A 21,472-nucleotide genomic window follows, 5' to 3' on the forward strand; every position below is an offset into this window, starting at 1 on the left:
ATTGTCCGAAGAGGCTAAGACCTCTGAGGCCCCTTTCGCGGTTGAGGTTGAGACAGCGATCCGGTCCTTTCCTGGGGGGGAAGGCCCGGGGAGTAGATGGCGTCCCGGTGGAGCTGTACAGGTCCCACATGGACATGTTTGCTCCGAAGCTATTGAGTTTATTTAATGGCCTATTCGATCTCAATGTCATGCCGGACTCTGTCAGAAGCCATTATAGTGGTCATACCCAAGCCTGGCAAGGACCCTGACTACCCTGACTCATACAGACCTATTTCCCTAATTACTACTGATGCGAAGATCCTGGCTATTTGGCTTAATAATGTGATACTATCCATCATTCACCCGGACCAAACTGGTTTCATGCCGGGTATGTCTACCAGTACGAATTTAAGGCGGCTGTTTACACATATCCAGGCTACACATGTCGACTAGACGTGCTATGCCATCGTCTCATTTGATGCCAATAAGGCCTTTGATTCTGTTGAGTGGCCTTATTTGTGGCAGGTAATGGGAAATTTCTGTTAATAGTCATATCTCACTCCCTTTTGATTTAGGAAGGGGTACTAGACAGGGGTGTCCACTCTCAGCTGGTCTCTTTGCTATAGCCATCGAGCCGCTTGCGTGTATTCTTAGGGATCACAATGATATAGTTGGCCTCCAGCTGGGACAGAGGACTGATACTGTGGCATTATATGCTGACGACCTATTACTTCTTCTAAAAGCTATTCATGCCAATCGCCTTACAGATGATGGAGGAATTTGGTAGATTCTCTGGTCTCACCGTGAATTGGTCCAAATCCTCTATCATGCCCTTACGTGGTCCCCCACCTCTTGTTGCCGACGTCCCTCTCCCGCTTAGATGGGTTTCTAAATTCAAATATTTGGGGATTATTATCACTAATGATAGTCGGGATTTCATCCCCCAGAAAGTACTTCCACTTTTATCCCTTATCAAAGACAAATCGTTCGTATGGACTAAATTGCCTTTAAATGTTATTGGCAGGGTCAATTTAATTAAAATGATCCTACAACCCAAGGTGTTATATGTCCTACACCAGTCCCCGGTGTACGTCCCGGCCTCCTTTTTTAGACATCTGAGTAGTTTATTATCCTCCTTGATATGGACAAACAAGCGTCCTGGGATCAGTATCAGCACCCTCACTAGACCAAGGACCGATGGGGGTCTAGCCCTGCCGCGGTTCAGGCTGTACTATTATGCTAGTCAATTCTCACATCTCCGACTCTGGTTGCAGGATACTGACCAGATATCGCTTCCAGTCGCGTTCTTACACCAGGTATGCCCCACAACCTCACCTCTACAGCTACATAGTGCTCAGGGGTGCCCCTCCTCTGGTTGTTCAGGCTGTTAAGATTTAGCAGGAGGCTCAATCCTTAATGGGATACACGGCCATTGACCCTGAGGCTCCCCTCTGGCATTCTATCAGACTATCCGAGCTTGCCTGTTTACCGGGCAGGAGGCTTTGGTCGACTTGAGGGGTGGTGACGATTGGACAGCTATACAAGGCGAATGCCTTAAAATCATTCCAACAGCTGAAGGGGGAGTATGGGCTATCTCAGTTATATTTTTTCAGGTATTTACAGTTGCGGCATGCTCTCAATACTCAGTTTAACAACAGCCCCCCTGTTTTGTCCTCTCCAGCAAAAATATTTCTAACGAGTCTAGGACAAATTAAAACCATTTCTCTAGCCTACTCATTTCTGCTATCTTTTATGCACAAGGATCCGTTATCCACTCTAAAAACCCGGTTGGAGGCTGATGTGGGTGGTTTTGAGGAGGAGGAGTGGGAGGAGGCTCTGGCGCTTCCACGGCATGCCACAGTCTCTGCGAGATTCCAAAAAATCCAACTATTCATTTTGCATAGAACATACCTGACCCCGTGTAGACTACATAAATTTGGCAGTCGAGCCTCATCTCCCATTGGCGACCTTTTGGCACCTCCTTTGGGTTTACCCCCTGGTGAACTCTTTCTGGGTCGCAGTTAAATCAACGATAGTATCCACTGGGATCCCCGAGCAGGCTCTGATGCCTAAGATGTGTGTATTGGAAAGCAGGGAAAACACCCCACTGAATAATTCGGAAGGCCAATTTGTAATTAACCTATGCTCCCTAGCCAAAGTAATCATAGCTAGGTCCTGGATGGCTAGTTCAGGGCCCGCACTGTTGGAGTGGAGGGCTCTGGTAAACACTGTTGTGCAACACGAAAAATATGTCTACATGTCACATGGCGCTTTGCCTAAATTTGAAAAGATATGGAATCGGTGGCTGGAATCCCCGCATTCCTCACATTCCTAACGCTGGGGAATTAGGTAATGGAACCAGTGTGGGTACAAACAGCCGTAGTGCACTGTTCAGCAATAGCTACTTTATATTACATCGCCCTTTGTTGGATGAAGCCTCGCCTTACATGTTCGCTGCATGAGAATTGCTTTCTCTCTTTTACTTTCTCTTTACTCGTTTAAACCAATAATTGACAGTATTATCATTAAGTTTGCACGGAACGGAGACATCATATACTTTCTATTAAAGACTCTTTATAATTTATGAATATGTAATACAACAGCATTAAATGTTATCATGACTTACAATTCATACTTGTGCAAACTGATAATGCTCCGATATTTGCTTGTCTATACAATGTGAAGAGAAACTCTGTTCTGTAATTCTATTCTGTTTAATAAAAATACTTTATTTAAAAAAAAAATCTAAAATCTATTTCCGGGAACTGGAGATATCTACAGTCAAGCAAGTTGTCCTCCCACCAGAAAATTATGAATAATAAGCCCACTCAACTATACACCCCTCCTCTGCGTATTAAACATCCTCTACCACCCTGGAAGTTATGTATCAGGGCCCCTTCATTCAGCCCAATGTCCCCTTCTCCCACCATCTGTGCAGTAAAGGGGTAATTAGTGGAAATTACTGATCCAGGCCCTACATGGATCGGTAGGGGCCACACTACATTGCGAAGCCCAGGGGTCTACACTGCTGTTGACCCCCCTGCATGCATGCATGTGTGTGTGTGTGTGTGTGTGTGTATGTATGTATGTATGTATGTATGTTTGTGTGATATATATATATATATATATATATATATTCGGTCTATCTATAATACTTTAACTGACCCGGCATATACTGGGTCACCTAAGTGTCCATCTCCGTGCTTTGCTCCGCCCCTCTGGAAACCCCCTTCTGAAAATCCTGCGTTTGCCCCTGGATTTAGTAATGTGCTATGTCACTGATTGGGGGGGACATAGTAATGTGCTGTATGTCACTGTTTGGGGGGGACATAGTAATGTGCTATATGTCACTGATCGGGGGGGGACATAGTAATGTGCTATATGTCACTGATCGGGGGGGACATAGTAAGGTGCTATATGTCACTGATCGGGGGGGACATAGTAAGGTGCTATATGTCACTGATTGGGTGGGACGCTGTCCCCATAGGGTACAAAGGGCTTTTTGTCCTGAATAAGGTGCTGTGGACACAGAAGTAGAATTCCTCTTTGTAGGATAGCGGATTTGGGAATAAGCTCCCAGGCCGGATCCTGCTACGTAATAATAGCAGGTCTAGGGGGGCTGTGACGGCCAGGGTCAGACGTATTGCCACAGCTCAGTCCTGTCTGCCAGGTTATGTTGTCCTGTAGTATTCTCCTTGCCAGGAATGACCCGTCCCTGACGTGCACCTCAGTGGTTATTGAGACGGAATAATGGTGCCAGTCTTCTCCTTCACAGGTGGATATAGCATCCGGGATGGCCATTGAGGGAATATGCTACGGGCAGGTGAGAATAACAATCGCTTATGGGAAGCGCCATTGAAAGTACTGATGGCCTTGGTGGGGAGTTTGTATGTTCTCTCTGTAGAAAATGATGTGTTACTGCGCTGTTTGAACAGCTTCGTATGTTAGGATGAGCTTGTATAATACAATCAGAGCAAATTTTTTTTTAAAATTGTATAAAAACATATATAATAAATTGAAACCATAAAAGCAATGTGTGATGAGAACCAATGGGAAGGGGAATGCACCTGACCCTGGGGGAGCAATGTGCGAGGCGGTACTAGGGGTCACGCAACCTACACCTTCCCTACAATAGCTCCGTGAGCGGGGTCCGTACGGAGAGAAGAGGCCAAATGAATGTGTCAGAGGTAACAGAAAGGTGGTAGGTGTGCTACTATCTGCAGCTGGTGCAGGGTTGTCAGACCCTCATATAACATCACATTTTTATCTTGGTACCGTTCCTATTGTATCTAATGCATGTGTGTATAGAGAGGGGGGGGGGGGGGGTGTTCAGAGTGCGCTCTAATAGTACCAACCAGCAACAATAAGAAATAAGCATGATGTTACAATCACTCCTTTCTCAGATAGAGTTCAATGGGACGTAGACTTCGTTCATAAAAGTAGTCGCGTTTCGTCAACCCGACTTCATCAGGGGCAACGCGAAGTACAAAGTTGAATATCAAGGGTTATAACAATGAAGGTATTCCTTATACCGACAAAAGAGATGGGAAGGGGGGGAGGGGAGAGGCCGAGGGCACTGGGCTATAATGACAAGGCGTAAGAAGGCATTCTCCAATCAATGTGATAAAGTATAATTTATATAATAAACTTGTGGAGGTGCTCCCAGGGAGTAGGGTAATAGCAGTCAAAAAGTTTAGATATCCAAGAGAGGATATCAGAAAAAGACTCCCGGGTGGGGCACAGCCTTCTAATGAATTACTGTTAATACAAACTTTATTAGTTAAAACATGGCCCTATTAACGGGTCAAGAGAAGACAAACAGATAACACTTATAAGTAAAGTACGTGAGAAAGTAGTGAAATATTATTACAGGGTAGGTCTGTCTGGGGATTCAACGGAGGAAATAATCCAATAAATCACAGTATATACATATACACGTATGGAATCCTACTAGACAGTGGTGAGCCTCAAATACCAATCCCTATTGAGAATAAAATGTCAGAATAAGCTAAATTCAGTTTATAATCGTATTCCTGTAGGTGACAGAATGGTCTGGACTGGGTGGATCTAAGTTGCTGGTCGCTGGCAATATAGTATAGCTATAGAGACACCAGGGATAGGGTGAAGGGGTACCTTATTTCTATTCAGGGTTCTCTCATTTCTGGGGGACCCTGGATCCGACTCTGCGCTGTACATCGTATAACAGAGCCGGACAGGTCACAGTTAGTCCGGCACTCACTGCTACTCTAAACGGGTCTCCTTTCCTGCCTGGGTGCCAGCTCACGTGTACACGCTGCAAACTAAGCCTCACTCCAGGGCTTATAACAAAGTGATTTTATTGGTAGACCTGGAATAGAATCACTTGCAGCGTGTACACGTGAGCTGGCACCCAGTAGCAGTGAGTGCCAGCCTTACTGTGACTATGTTATATATATATATATATATATATACACACCCTGGGTTATAGGTGGATCGGGCAACAATACCAACCCCTATAACCCCGCCTCCATGCTAGGTTAGTTGTTTGTTGGTGCCTGCAGGGAGCCGCTGAATCACTGTCACTGAATGGTCTCCTCCATTTTAAAAATGAGACTCTAATATACTTTTATATTTTATACTTTTAATACTCTTTTATAATTATTCAACCCAGGGTGACACAGAAAGAGCCTTCACCAAATAAGCTCTATTGCAATGTAGGAAACCAAAACACTAGTGACACCCACTGGCGAAAGATTATATTACATGCAATCACTTACACAATGGGCAGTATTCAATGTGAATACTGGCGACGTGCAGCGAATCCTGTTTAGGATTCGCTGCACATTCGCCACTGCTCGCTGCGTTCCGGAGCCTCGCCGGTTCCAGTATTCAACGAGTCAGGGGCTCGCTGCCCCTGACTGGCAAGTTTTAACTCCTGCGGCGATGCCGCCGGGAGCCCGAGGACGGCGGCAGGCAGGGAGATGGAAGTCTCCCTGCCTGCCCCAGAACGTTTGTGGGGGGGAGGTGGGCTCCCCGGGAGCCAGGCAGCACATGAATAAAAATAGTATGCCCCTCCTCAGAATAAAATTCATGATTTTTTTGACACCAATTGTAAAAAACAAAACACTTTATTTTAAAAGTTCACCTTCCACTTCACCATAAAAAGATAGCAATTGCTACTCGGTGAATCATGGCGAAAAAAACCTTGAAATGTATTCGCCATCTGGTCATTGAATAGGGTGATTCACCATTTTAGTCAAAAATTCGCCATAAAAACCTGGCGAATCAGCCTCATTGAATACCACCCAATGAATTTGCTGAATATTGTAGTTTGGTAATTCGGTATGCATTTGTGCTCATAACTATGCTCTGTAAAGTGCTGCGTAATATGTGTGCGCTATATATGAAACTGTTTATAAAAAATAAATAAATTGAAGCTTTGGCTTTGAAAGGGGAATTGCTTTTTGGCTCAGAATTAGAATCCCTCATCAAACAGGCCACGGGGGAGAAGAGTACTTTTCTTCCCACATCAGCAGCCAAACAGGGAACTTCTAGGTTTGCTGCTTTTCGCTCATCCTTTTGTCCCTCCTTTAGAGGGGGTACTTCCAACAGAGGGCAGTCTGGTTGAGGACAATTTTCCCCTGGGAAGGGTAAGGCTCCCAAGTCCCGTTCTGGTGCCTTCACAAAAAAGCAGGTTTCTAAGGGTGAGAAGAAGCCCTCCTCATGACGGGTCAGAGGCTCCCCGTTCTGGGAACAGAGTGGGGCGTCGCCTCCTGCTGTTTCGGGACGCTTGGACTCTCCACCCAGGATCCTTGGGCCCTCAATGTGGTTTCTCAGGGATACAAGATCAGCTTAAAGGGAGTTCCTCCAAAGAGGTTTCTTCCTACACCTTTACCAAGGGAGGGACGCTTTAAAAAGGCCCTTTTGGGGGCAGGGAAGTTCTCCTAGAGAAGGGTGCGGTGATTCCGGTACCACGGGAGGAAAGGAAGAAGGGATTTTACTTCATTCTTTTCTTGGTACCCAAACCAGACCTTCAGGCCTACCCTGAACCTTCACTTGTGGGTGGACCACTTCAGGATGGAATCTCTGGAGTGTCTGTGGACATTCAATACGCCTATTTGCACATTCCTATATGCGAAGAACATAAGTCTTTGCTGCGTTTCGCAATAGGCGACTTACATCTGCCATTTCAGGCCCTTCCCTTCGAGCTGGTGACAGCTCCAAGGGTGTTCACAAAGATAATGGCAATCATGGCAGCAGCTCTCAGACTCAGGGAATTGTAATCCTCCCATATTTGGACAATCTTTTGTTCAAGGCGGAGTCAGCTGAGAAGCTGAAAATCATTTCCTGCAGAGCCATGGGTGGATATTAAATCTGGCAAAGTCCCAGCTGTGTCCCACTCAGAGGCTACAGTTTTTGGGAGTCATTCAGGATACACACCTCTCAAAGGCCAGAGACATTTGTTAGTATTGACCATTCTGCAGTCGCCCGGTCCTTCAGTATGGCATTGTTTAAAACTACTGGTCAAGATGGTGGCGACCTTTGAGACCCTTCAATACGCAAGGTTTCATTCGAGACCTTTCCAATGGAACATTCTTGCAAGTTGGATTGGGAATCCGAAGTCCATGAAACAAGGAAGGGTTATATTGACTCAAACTCTGAATTTCTTACTGTGGTGGATGCTTGTGGAATCCCTCCAATTGGGGATCTCACTTCATTCATGGGACTGGTTGGTGGCCACCACCGACGCCAGTCTCGTGCTTTGGAGCAGAAACTGGACCTGAGGTTACAGGGTCTATGGTCCAGTGTGGAGTCATCCTTGCCAATCAATGTACTGGAGCTGTGTGCAGTCTGGAAGACGCTTATGTAGGTGGAAGAGTTTCTGAAGGGGTCTCCCATTCGAATCCAGTCAGACAATGCCACGGGTGTGGCATATCTGAACCACCAAAGAGACACTCGCAGCAGGATGGCGATGCAGGAGTGTCTCGGATTTCCGAGTGGGTAGAGGACAATATTCGGCTTTATCAGCTGTAATTATTCCGGGGATTCGGAATGTGGAAGCACATTTTCTCATCAGAGCGGATCTCCTGGAAGGAGAATGGGCATTACATCCGGATGTGTTCCAGGAAATTGTGGCTCGTTAGGGACTCCCGGAGGTGGACTTGATGGTATCCAGGTTCTGTGCGAGAACCAGGGATCCGTTGGCATGGGCAGTGGATGCTATGACAGTGCCATGGAGCTTCAACATTACACTTTGACCAGACCTTCTCAAGCAAGGTCCCTTTCTTCATCAGGACCTACTGTAGCTCGGCTCAGTTTGATAGCTTGGCTCTTGAAACCTCCATCTTAAGAAAAGAAGGGTTTCTCAGACGCAGTGATCCCAACCATGATTAGTGCAAGGAAACCAGTTTTAGCAGCTAATTATTATAGAGTTTGGAAGGCTTACATTAGATGGTGTGAGAAACAAAAAGTTCACACATCTAAATTTAAAGTTTCGAGACTTCTGGAGTTTCTCCAGGATGGATTTTCCACGGGCTTAATCCTTCAATCCTTGAGGGAGCAGTTGTCGGCCTTGTCTATTTCCTTTCAAAGGAAAGTGGCCTTGTTGCCAGAGGTGCAGACTTTCCTCCAGGGGGTTATTCCTCTTAAGCCTCCATATAGACAACCAGTTGCACCTTGGGATTTATCTCTGGTGTTATCTGTTCTGCAGAAACCACCTTTTGAACCATTAAGGTCAGCTGACCTTAAGTTTCTGACTTGGAAACTGACGTTTTTGTTGGCTATCGTGTCAGCAAGACGTGTATCTGAATTAGGGGCCTTGTCTTGCAAGTCTCCTTTTCTGGTGTTTCGTGATTATAGGGCTGTGTTGAGAACAGTTCCAAAATTTTTGCCTGAAGTGTTATCCACTTTTCATTTAAACCAGGAAATTGTGCTTCCAGTGTTTGTCCCCTATTTCTGACCTCCTCTGGAGGACTAAACTAAAGAAATTGGATGTTGTTCGTGCCTTGTGCATTTATGTGGACAGAGTGAAGGAGTTTCGTAAAACAGACTTGTTACTAGTTCTGTATGATGTACATAAAAGAGGCTGGCCAGCTTCTAAGCAGACCACTGCTAGGTGGTTAAGGTTGGTTATTTCTTTGCCTACACTAAAGTGGGCAGACCAGTGCCCTCCAGAATTAATGCTCATACCACCAGGTCAGTTGCTTCCTCTTGGGCTGTGCGTCACGGGGCTACGGCGGAGCAAGTATGCAGGGCTGCCACTTGATCCTCTGTTCACTTTCACCACATTTTACAGGTTCCATGAGTTCGCGTCTGAGGACGAATTATTCGGGCGAGCAGTGATGAGAATTGCGGGACTGAGCGTATCCTCCCAAATGACCGGCTCTTGATCGTCCCAAGGTTGAGCTGTGGCCCCAGGATGGATGAAAGAGAAAAGGGGGATTTAATGTTCGAATCCCATTCTCTAAACTCATCCCGGTGACACAGCGATATCTTCAGTTTCAAATTCTAAAGCATACATTAACTCAGTACAATGCTTGAACATATTAATATGCACAATACATTTTATATATATAACCAATAAACATGACAACACATGAAAAGGTATAACTTATTGAGCATAAAGGGAGGGATCGCTGTGTCACCGGGATGAGATCAGAGAAAGGGATTCGAACGGTAAGTTCTTACATAAAAAACTTTTTCTCTTCACTCATCCCGGTGACACAGCTCAACATTGGGACGTTCAAGAGCCGGTCCTTTGGGAGGGTAAGCACAGGTTTGCAGATTTCATCACTGCTCGCCCAAATGAGGCATCCTCCGATGCAAACTCATGGAACCTGTAGAACTTTGTGAACAGAGGACCAGGTGGCAGACCTACACACTTGGTCCGCCGAAGCCCCGTGGTGCACCGCCCAAGAGGTAGCAACCGATCTGGTGGTATGAGCATTTATCTTTGAGGGTACTGGTCTACCCACTTTTGTGTAAGCAAACACAATGACAGATCTCAACCACCTAGCAATGATCTGCTTAGAAGCAGGCCATCCTCTTTTATGAACATCGTAAGACACAATTAACAGATCCGACTTACGAATCTCCTTAACCCTGTCCACATAAATGCGCAAAGTGCCAACCACAGCCAAAGTTTTGTACTTATCCTTATTCTTTACCCCCTCAGATGGGGAAAACACTGGAATAACAATATCCTGATTTAAGTGAAAAGGCGAAACGACCTTCAGAAGGAACTTAGGAACTGTTCTCATCACAGCTCTATCTTCATGGAACACCAAAAAAGGAGATTTGCAAGATAATGCTCCTAACTCGGAAACCCATCTAGCTGAAGAAATAGCTTGCAAAAAAGTCAATTTCCAAGTGAGATTTTAAGTCTGCAGACCTTGACGGTTCAAAAGGTGGTTTCTGCAAAACTGACAGTACTAAAGATGGATCCCAAGGAGCCACAGGTTGTTTATAGGGAAGTCTCAGCCAAGTAACCCCCTGCAAGAAAGTCTGTGCCTCTGGTAACAACGCAACCTTTTTCTGAAAAAATATAGACAAACCTGACAACTGAACCTTCAGAGATTGAAGACTCAGTCAATTCTAACAACATGGCAACCTTAATCTGGAGGTATGAACTTTTTGTCTCTCACACCACCTGATATAGGTCTTCCAGACCCTATAATAATTTGATGCAGAAACCGGTTTCCTTGCATTAATCGTCTGAATGACCAGGACAAAATACAGACATATAGAATGTACAAGTGAAACGGTCAACATGACTTTCTGCCGACAGGTCGACATGGGTTTTTTCACTTTTTTTTTCTTACCCGAATGTCGACATGGACACAGTTGGAAGTGAACCGCAGCTCCTCGCTTCGGGCACACTATTTTATTCTCCCACCACGCCCTAGTGGATGGTAGGGCATGAAATACCGCCTGTCGGCACATGTCGGGTCAAAAAACTGAAAAAAAAAAACATGTCGACCTTGCGACCTGTCGACGGAAAGTCATGTTGACTGTTTCACCTGTACATTCTATATGTTGGTATTTTGTCCATGTCGGTATTATGACCCATTCATGATTTTGACTGCATCCCCCATTCTCCATCCAGGAGATCCTCTCTGCTGAAGAAATCCGCTTCCACGTTTTTCACTCCCGGAATGAATATTGCAGACAAGGCCGGAAAATTTACCTCCGCCCACTGGAATATCTTTGTGACTTCCACCATAGCCATCTTGCTGTGAGTTCTTCCTTTATGATTCAAGTAAGCCACCGTTGTGGCATTGTACGATTTGAATGCGGATGGGTAAGCCCTTCAGCATACTCTCCGCCTGGAACAGAGCCTTCCAAAGTGCCCTCAGTTCCAGAACACTGATCTGCAGGGAAGATTCCTCCCTGGACCATAGGCCCTACAACCTTGAGCTCAGGACCACCGCTCCCCAACCTCTGAGACTGGCATCGGTGGTAACCACCAGCCACTCCCAGGACTGGAGAGAGCATCTGAAGAGACTCCACGTCGGTCCACCACATCTATGAAATTCTCGTCTCTGTCGTCAGCAGAACTTTTTCCATCTTCAGGGTTCTAGGATTACCTGACCAACACTCCAGTATGTTCCATTGGAACGGTCTGGAGTGGAACCTGGCATACTGTAGCATCTCGTGAACAAAGCCACACCGATGGACTGTCCGCCTGTAAAATGTTCTGTACTAAAGTATGAATGTCCTTGGCTTTTGTGTCTTTAAGAAAAACCCGGTGTAAGTGAGTGTCCAGAAGCACTCCCAAAAAATGGTAGTCTTTGCGTGGGAACCAGATTGGACTACTTCAATTTCAGAAGCCAACCATGGCTCTGTAAGAACTGAATAGCTACCGACAGATTCCTTTCTAATCTTTCTGGCGAATCTTCCTTGAAGAGCAGGTCGTCCAAATATGGGATGATCACCACCCCCTGAAGTCTGAGCGCAGCCGCCATTACTGCCCTTATTTTTTGTGAACACTCTTGGAACTGTTGCCAGTCAAAAAGGCAGGGACCGATACTGCAGATATAGATTTCCTATCGCGAAACGCAGTAAAGATTGATGTTCTTCACAAATAGGAACATGCAGATAAGCGTCTTGAATATCTAACGACGCCAGAAACTCTCCCGGCTGAGACGTACCGATTTCAAAGACTCCATCTTGAAGTGATCCACCCATAAATTAAGGTTTAGAGATTTTAAATTGAGAATGGGACGAAAAGACTGATCCGGTTCTGGTACTAAGAACAGGACTGAGTAAAAGCCCCTTCATTTGTTCTTTTTGAGGTACAGGTACCGCTACACCTTTGCTGACGAGTCCTCGCCGCCCCCAAAAGGGCTTGTCTGAGGCGAGCCTCCCAGGACGTAGGAAGAAATCTCTTTGGAAGAACTCCCTTCAGATTGATCTTGTATCCCTGGGAGACCACATTGAGCGCCCAGGGATCCTGACAGGACCGTGCCCGTCCCTGTACAGCAAAAGGCGACCGACCCCCCCCCCCCCCCCCCACTCAGGGCAGGGAGCATCCAGCCCATCAAGCGGAAGGTTTTTCCTCACTTTTGGAAGCCTGCTTTCTAGAAAAGGCGCCAAAACGGGATCTGGGACCTCTACTTTTTCCAGCGGGAAACCTGCCCCTGCCTGAAGAACCTCTGGTTGCTGCACCTCCTCTAAAGGATGGACGAAAGGACTGCAGAAAGGCAGAAAACCTAGAAGTGCTGTGCTTGCCAGAAGATGACAGTAAGAGAGTACTTTTACCCCCAGTGGCCTGCTTGATAAGATTTTCCAATTCAGAGCCAAAAAGCAATTCCCCTTTAAAGGGAAAAGACTCTAAAGATTTTTCAGAATCATTATCAGCGTCCCACGCCTTAAGCCACAAGGCCCTCCTGGCTGTAACTAACGTGGCAGACACCTTGGAAGCCATTTTGACGACTCCTCCTGCTTCGCAGGTGTACTCTGCTGGCGCTCTAAGTTTTTCAGCCAATGCAAATTCCTCAGAATCCGGCTGTAAAAGAGAACACAAGGTGGACGCCCAAGCAATCATAGCTTTAGAAACCCAGGCTGAAGCGATTACTGGTAAAGCCCACACCTTTAAAAATGGCTTTTAAACAGCCCTCCAATTTTTTATCTACAGGGTCCTTAAACACTGCTCCACCTTGAACTGGCAAACTGTAGCCTTGGACAGCCTAGTCACAGGAGCATCCACTAGAGCAGGCATGTTCAACGTTGGCCCTCCAGATGTTTTGAAACTACACATCCCAGCATGCTTTGCAATAGTTTTAGCATTCTCTAATAGCAAAACTGTGGCAAAGCATGCTGGGATGTGTAGTTTCACAACATCTGGAGGGCCAACGTTGGACATGCCTGCACTAGAGGTATGGCTTCCCACACTTTAACGTGGTCCTCTGATAATGGATAGACAGAAACTTTTTGCGCATAGTAGGCTTTTTATCCAGAGTTTTCCAAGCTCTGCTCAATAATTCCTGCATATCCTCGTCTGAAGGAAAAGTGACCGCATCTCTGCGCTGTCTTTTGAATACCCCCTGAGGAGGGGCCTGGTCCCCCTCAGACAAGTTTAAGGTCTGCTTAACTGCTATGATCAAATCATCCACACCTGGGATAGAGACCTTCTCCCCTGTCTGATCCCATTCTACCTCCTCCACACATTCCCCTTCTTCCTCTGACCCTGTAGTAGGGATAGGAGGGGAAGAGAAGGAAATCCTTGCGGAACCTCCGGGTTCCTTAAACTGCTCCATAAGGGTGCTATTTAATTTTTGTACCCCCAAAGCTGTCTCCTGCATTATCTGAAGAAAAGCAGGGTCCCCCTGAGATGGAGGAATAGAGCCCTCTGAATACTGAGAGGATGACAATGGTCTTGGAGACTTAACCAAATCTTACCTCTGCCTGTTCAAAAGCTGTACCAGGGCTGACACAGATTTACCCAAAGACACAGACCCCCTCCCCAAAAGCAGCAGCACCCTTTCATTAATGTTAAAACACACAGTGCAATTAAGTTAGGCGTCAGTACCAAGGCAATATATGCAGTGTACTTAGCTGTCTGCTGCAAGACCCTCCATGGTCCCGGGGATGGTGTCGCCTAAGGGAATCCAGACACTCTGTAGCAATGAGAAATCTCTCCTCTCAGCTCCATGCAGTGCAGATAGAAAGGCGCCAAACAGTGCAGATAGAAAGGCGCCAAACAGCAGAGTGAGGGAAGAGACCAAGTCTCTGCTGCAGCGGGGAGAACCAGGTTTTAGCGCCTAAACTCCCCCTGCAAGCCGCTCCCACTGAGGATTCCTCTACTCTTGTGACTCCCCTACTTAAGGGATCACATGGATGTGCCAAATAGATGAGCTCCTGTACCTGGCTGCGACCTCCGAGGAGTTCAGCCAGGAAGCCCCTTCCAAAATGGCGGGCGCCATCGCGGGTGTGCCCATCGCCCAAGATCCCCCCCTATGCAGTGAGCCGGCTCCGCGGTCCCCCAGGCCCCAGGAAAACCCCTCTTGAAGGAGGTAGAAGCGCTGCACTGAGAGACCAGACAGCGGCTCTCAGTGCGCAGGGAGCTGACAGGGCGCGCTTCTGTCAGCCCCTGCTGCGCTGTCAGTGTGAGGATTCTTAAAGAACCCTCAAACTGTGCCTGCCTAACTAAAGTGTAAAATTAATAAAAAAAAAAAAACCCTAGCTAGCTCTGTGGCTGCTCCAGCAGCCCTTCAGCATAACACCCACTCTGGTGGGCACCTAAAACTAAACTGGAGCTATCCGGGATGCAGAAGGGAGGAGCCAGCCTCTCATGTCTTTTTAGCATAGGTGCCTGGCTCCATCAGACCCTCCTGCATCCCAATGTTGAGCTGTGTCACCGGGATGAGTGAAGAGAAATATTTTATTTGTGCATAAATCATGTTTGATGTATCTGTACAACATAAATGCAAGATACCTCAAGATACATAATTGAAATATAAAAATATTCTGAAATCCGGAATAATCAGTTCTCCAAAATTCTTCTGGTCCCAAGCATTTTGGATAAGGCATATGCAACCTGTACCAGTGGAGCTTATAACAGTCATAAGGGCGGTCCGCCTATCAGAGGAGGACGAACCAGCACCAGTAGCACAGAACGTGGATGTTATAATAAGGTTATCGGGGCGGAATTCCCTCACTCTGATCCCCTAATGGAGGTCAGAACAGGGTTATGGAAAACACAGGGAAGAAATTCCTGATCACTAAAAGGGTGACTGTCAGGCATCCCCTGCCATTGGAGGATTGCAAATTATGGGAAAACCCGCCACTGGTGGACTCCCACGTGTCTCGACTGGTTAAACCTTCAGTGCTGCCAGTGAATTCTGCGGCTTCGTTAAAGGATGTCACAAACAGACCGTTGGAACAGTGCCTAAAGGCAATCTTCAGTTTGGCAAGTGCTATTAATTGACCTACAATCGCAACAACCTGGACTAGCGCAGTTCAGTATTGGCTAAAAGTGATCGTAGCTGAATTCCCAATGGACGTTTCACATGATTGCGCTGCGTGTTTGTCTCACATGCAGCAGGCTGTCACATATATCATAGAAGCCATGATGGATGTGGGCCAATTAGCAGCAACGGTCTCAGTGTTAGCCAGACGCATACTCTGGTTATGCTGGTGGAAAGTGGACAGAGAGTCCAAACGAGCTTTGGAGGTTTTACCCTTTGCGGGAGAAGTCCTCTTTGGGGAGGAGCTAAACATGAGTCTCGTCCACTACAGAGAGTAATTCTGGCCAGGTGGACGGCCGTCTCTCCCGGACAATGCATCTCACCTCGGAAGTCCAAGCATCATTGATGTGGTGGTTAAACCAGACACACCTGCTAGTGGGAAAGCCTTTTTGGATTCTGCAGTGGGTACTGCTCACCACGGACGCAATCCCGATCCTTGCAAGGAAAATGGTCTCAGGAGGAATCCAAGTTGCTGAAAAACATCCTGGAACTAAGAGCGGTGTTCAATGCACTCGAGTTGGCACAGGACCTTCTACAGGGCATACCGGTTCAGATCCAATCAGACAACGCCACTACGGTGGCTTACATAAACCACCAGGGAGGCACAAAAAGTGTAAAGGCCATGAGGGGAGGTATCAAGGATTCTCCAATGGGCCGAGTGTCATGTGCCATCCATCTTAGCAGTGTTCCTCCCAGGAATTCTGAATTGGGTGGCCGACTTATCAAGTCGTCAGGACGTTCACTTGGCAGATAGCCAAAAGATGGAGCACTGCGGATGTGGATCTAATGACATCACAACACAATTACAAGGTACCGCTGTTCAGCTCCAGAACCAGATATCCTCATGCTGCATTCACGGACGCTCTGTCCATACGTTTATTCGCCAGTATCTCTTCTTCCTCGGATTCTCCGCAAGTTCAAACAGGAAGGGGGAAGCCTACTCCTGGTGGCCCAGGAGACATTGGTATTCCGATCTAGTTCAGATGTCAGCTGCTGCTCCTTTTCTGTTACCACTACGGCCGGATCTGCTCAGTCAAGGCCTGTGTCTTCACCTGGACCTGAAGAGACTCGCTTTGACGGCGTGGCTCTTGAGTCAGCCTCTTAAGAGGGAAGGTCTTCTCTGAAAAGGTTGCAAGATCAATGATTCAAGTCCGAAAGCCGGCTTCATCAAGGATATATTATAGGGTGTGGCACACCTATTTTCCTTGGTGTAAAGCACGGTCGTATGACACTAAGCAATTCAAAGTGGCAAGGTTACTTGCTTTTCTCCTGAGTAGTCTGGATAGGGATTTGCGACTGGCATCCCTTAGAGCAGTGGTTGTCAACCTCAGTCCTCAAGGACCCCCAACAGTGCACGTTTTCCAGGTCTCCACACACAATCAAAGGTGAAATAATTATCCCTCCTGTGGCTCCTTGGGATTTATCTGTGGTTCCAGAAGCTCTTTCAGAACCGCCATTTGAGCCCTTGACCTTAGTTGATTTGAAGTGGCTCACAGCTAAGGTGGTTTTCCTGATGGCCATTGCCTCAGCTAGGAGGATATCAGATCTGAGGGCATTGTCATATCGCTCTCTACTTTTTTTTTTTCAACATTTTTTTTTATTGAAACATTGCATGTACATTATTGAACATAGTTTGTATATAGCATGAGATTCAATAAACATATGACAGATTAAAATTATTATTATTTTTAATATCAATGAAGGATCTATTGTGATGCATTTAACTATTTAGTCGAGAGGGACAGGAGGGTCCTGAGCAGCCATTCTAGTGAGGTAGTCGTCTTTACGCTAGTATGTATCATCTTCCTTGTATTGAGTGGGTATATAGGAGTCCCATAAAATATATATATTTTCTACATATTTGTTTCTATCAACAATAGCCTCTATCCAGTCCATTCTAAATAAGAAATGATGTTAAGTTAAAAATAAGGGTAATTGTGGGGTGGGGGGATGTAGTACGGGCACTGAAGATCAATCTGCCGGTACTGAGTCTATTAGACGTTCTGATTTCTCTATCTTATACGGATTCATAAGCAGACTTTGGCTCGCTGGATTAAAATGGCTCACACAGGTTTATGAAAAGACTAACCTACCGTTACCTCGGTTTCTGCACATTCCACAAGGCCAGTTGGTCCTTTGTTGGCTGCTTGGCTTGGAGCTTCCACTGAAATGTTGTGTAAGGCAGCAACGTGGTCCTCGGTCCACACGTTTGTGAGGTTCTATGCCTTCAATACTTTTGCTTCACAAGATGTTGCATTTGGTGAGTTAAGTTTTACCATAACTCCATTTTATGTATTTATATATAACCGCCAGTGCTGGTACATTCTTTCTATAACTTGTGCTATGGCTCGTGGATTCTACACTGCAGCACCATCAGCCTGGCCATGTGTCTGAAGCTTCGCCCTATGAATCCAGCGCAGGCCGTGTGTCTGCAGCGTACCCCGTGAATCCAGTGTAGGCCATGCGTCTGCAGCTTCGCCTTATGAATCCAGCACTGGCCATGCATCCGCAGCGCCGCTCTGTGAAGCCAGCACTGGCCATGTGTCTGAAGCGTCACCCTGTGAATCCAGCGCGGGCCATGAGTCCAAAGCATCGCCCTATGAATCCAGCACCGGCCATGTGTCTGCAGCGTCGCCCTGTGAATCCAGCAACGGCCATGTGTTCGCAGCATCACTTTGTGAATCCAGCACCAGCCAATGCGTCCACAGCGTCGCCCAGTGAATCCAGCACCAGCCAATGCGTCCACAGCGTCGCCCAGTGAATCCAGCACCAGCCAATGCGTATGCAGCGTCGCCCAGTGAATCCAGCAGCGACTCCGCCTTATCTCTTGCTTCTGATTCCTAATATAACTGATTTGTGTCTCTTAGGTCATTCCCACCAAAGACCGGCAGGAAGGAATGGCCGCCTTCCAGGAGAAGCGTCCGCCTCATTACACAGGAGAGTAGCCAGCTGCCGGTGCCGCCGTATGCACAGAGCTGGCGTTGGAGTAGGAGGCAAAGTCTCGTGCAGCCAATGAAAGCATTTACAATAACTGGATGTAATACTGATTATCAGGTCGCGTTATGCGGATATCACCTGTAGGGACCCATCCTCTCTGCATTGTCCTGTATACAGCATGGCTTACACACAGAGCTTGATATACCGTTATCCGTTTGTATAGAAGCACTGAGGTATGCTATACATGTGCCATATAATGCTCATTATATTAAGCGAATGCTTTCCTATGTAACATCAGTAAATTGAAGGCTACAGTAAAATAAGTTTATACTTGTGTTTCAGCCAAGTCAGTTTACTATAGTGTATTGGTGTGCTGTGTCCCAGTGTGGTGAGAGCGATGGGTGTGACTGTGCTGCGTCCCAGTGTGGTGAGAGCAATAGGTGTGACTGTGCTGCGTCCCAGTGTGGTAAGAGCGATGGGTGTGATTGTGGTGAGAGCGATGGGTGTGACTGTGCTGCGTCCCAGTGTGGTGAGAGCGATGGGTGTGACTGTGCTGCGTCCCAGTGTGGTGAGAGCGATGGGTGTGACTGTGCTGCGTCCCAGTGTGGCGAGAGCGATGGGTGTGATTGCGTTGCATCCCAGTGTGGTGAGAGCGATGGGTGTGATTGTGGTGAGAGCGATGGGTGTGACTATGCTGCGTCCCAGTGTGGTGAGAGCGATGGGTGTCATTGTGCTGTGTCCCAGTGTGGTGAGAGCGATATGTGTGACTGTGCTGCGTCCCAGTGTGGTGAGAGCGATGGGTGTGACTATGCTGCGTCCCAGTGTGGTGAGAGCGATGGGTGTGACTGTGCTGCGTCCCAGTGTGGTGAGAGCGATGGGTGTGACTGTGCTGCGTCCCAGTGTGGTGAGAGCGATGGGTGTGACTGTGCTGCGTCCCAGTGTGGTGAGAGCGATGGGTGTGACTGTGCTGCGTCCCAGTGTGGTGAGAGCGATGGGTGTGACTGTGCTGCGTCCCAGTGTGGTGAGAGCGATGGGTGTGACTGTGCTGCATCCCAGTGTGGTGAGAGCGATGGGTGTGACTGTGCTGCGTCCCAGTGTGGTGAGAGCGATGGGTGTGATTGTGGTGAGAGCGATGGGTGTGACTGTGCTGCGTCCCAGTGTGGTGAGAGCAATATGTGTGACTGCGCTGCGTCCCAGTGTGGTAAGAGCGATGGGTGTGACTGTGCTGCGTCCCAGTGTGGTGAGAGCGATGGGTGTGACTGTGCTGCGTCCCAGTGTGGTGAGAGCGATGGGTGTGACTGTGCTGCATCCCAGTGTGGTGAGAGCGATGGGTGTCATTGTGCTGTGTCCCAGTGTGGTGAGAGCGATATGTGTGACTGTGCTGCGTCCCAGTGTGGTGAGAGCGATGGGTGTGACTGTGCTGCGTCCCAGTGTGGTGAGAGCGATGGGTGTGATTGCGCTGGGGCCCAGTGTGGCGAGAGCAATGGGTGTGACAGCGCTGTGTCCCAGTGTGGCGAGAGCGATGGGTGTGATTGCGCTGCGTCCCAGTGTGGCGAGAGCGATGGGTGTGATTGCGCTGCGTCCCAGTGTGGCGAGAGCGATGGGTGTGATTGCGCTGCGTCCCAGTGTGGCGAGAGCGATGGGTGTGACAGCGCTGCATCCCAGTGTGGCGAGAGTGATGGGTGTGATTGTGTTGCGTCCCAGTGTGGCGAGAGCGATGGGTGTGATTGTGGTGAGAGCGATGAGTGTGATTGCGTTGCGTCCCAGTGTGGCGAGAGCGATGGGTGTGATTGTGGTGAGAGCGATGGGTGTGATTGCGTTGCGCCCCAGTGTGGTGAGAGCGATGGGTGTGATTGTGCTGCGTCCCAGTGTGGCGAGAGTGATGGGTGTGATTGTGTTGCGTCCCAGTGTGGCGAGAGCGATGGGTGTGATTGTGTTGCGTCCCAGTGTGGCGAGAGCGATGGGTGTGATTGTGGTGAGAGCGATGGGTGTGATTGCGTTGCTTCCCAGTGTGGTGAGAGCGATGGGTGTGACAGCGCTGCGTCCCAGTGTGGTGAGAACGATGGGTGTGATTGTGCTGCGTCCCAGTGTGGCGAGAGCGATGGGTGTGATTGTGTTGCGTCCCAGTGTGGCGAGAGCGATGGGTGTGATTGTGGTGAGAGCGATGGGTGTGATTGCGTTGCGTCCCAGTGTGGCGAGAGCGATGGGTGTGATTGTGGTGAGAGCGATGAGTGTGATTGCGTTGCGTTCCAGTGTGGCGAGAGCGATGGGTGTGATTGTGGTGAGAGCGATGGGTGTGATTGCGTTGCGTCCCAGTGTGGCGAGAGTGATGGGTGTGATTGTGCTGCGTCCCAGTGTGGTGAGAGCGATGGGTGTGACTGTGCTGCGTCCCAGTGTGGCGAGAGCGATGGGTGTGATTGTGCTGCGTCATAGTGTGGTGAGAACGATGGGTGTGATTGTGCTGCGTCCCAGTGTGGCGAGAGCGATGGGTGTGATTGCGTTGCGTCCCAGTGTGGCGAGAGCGATGGGTGTGATTGTGCTGCGTCATAGTGTGGTGAGAACGATGGGTGTGATTGTGCTGCGTCCCAGTGTGGCGAGAGCGATGGGTGTGATTGCGTTGCGTCCCAGTGTGGCAAGAGCGATGGGTGTGATTGTGGTGAGAGCGATGGGTGTGATTGTACTGCATCATAGTGTGATGAGAGCGATGGGTGTGATTGTGCTGCGTCCCAGTGTGGCGAGAGTGATGGGTATGATTGAGTTGCGTCTCAGTGTGGCGAGAGCGATGGGTGTGAATGTGCTGCGTCCTAGTGTGGCGAGAGCAATGGGTGTGATTGTGCTGCGTCCCAGTGTGGTGAGAGCGATGGGTGTGATTGTGCTGCGTCCCAGTGTGGTGTGAGCGATGGGTGTGACGGTGCTGCGTCCCAGTGTGGTGAGAGGGATGAGTGTGGCGGTGCTGCGTCCCAGTGTGGTGAGAGGGAGGGGTGTGGCGGTGCTGCATCCCAGTGTGGTGAGAGGGAGGGGTTTGACGGCGCTGCATCCTAGTGTGGTGAGAGGGAGGGGTGTGGCTCTGGGTAACGATGTGTGAAGATCAAAGGGGATGACTGCTCTGC

The 21,472-nt window shown here is 48.2% G+C and overlaps 1 protein-coding gene across 1 annotated transcript in view; it reads left to right on the top strand.

Moving 5' to 3' along the window:
* ECHDC2 (enoyl-CoA hydratase domain containing 2) overlaps window positions 1–18,703 on the top strand; it is a 51,359-nt gene extending 32,656 nt beyond the window's left edge. Inside the window, 2 exon segments of the mRNA XM_083157923.1 lie at window positions 3,755–3,802; window positions 18,293–18,703. Coding sequence (XP_083014049.1) covers window positions 3,755–3,802; window positions 18,293–18,370 — 126 coding nt within the window. The 3' untranslated portion in view covers window positions 18,371–18,703.
* Window positions 18,704–21,472: the final 2,769 nt, after the last annotated feature.

This window comes from Crinia signifera, chromosome 8, assembly GCF_055691185.1.
Source record: "Crinia signifera chromosome 8, ASM5569118v1, whole genome shotgun sequence".
In the NCBI taxonomy this organism is placed as follows: Eukaryota; Metazoa; Chordata; class Amphibia; order Anura; family Myobatrachidae; genus Crinia; species Crinia signifera.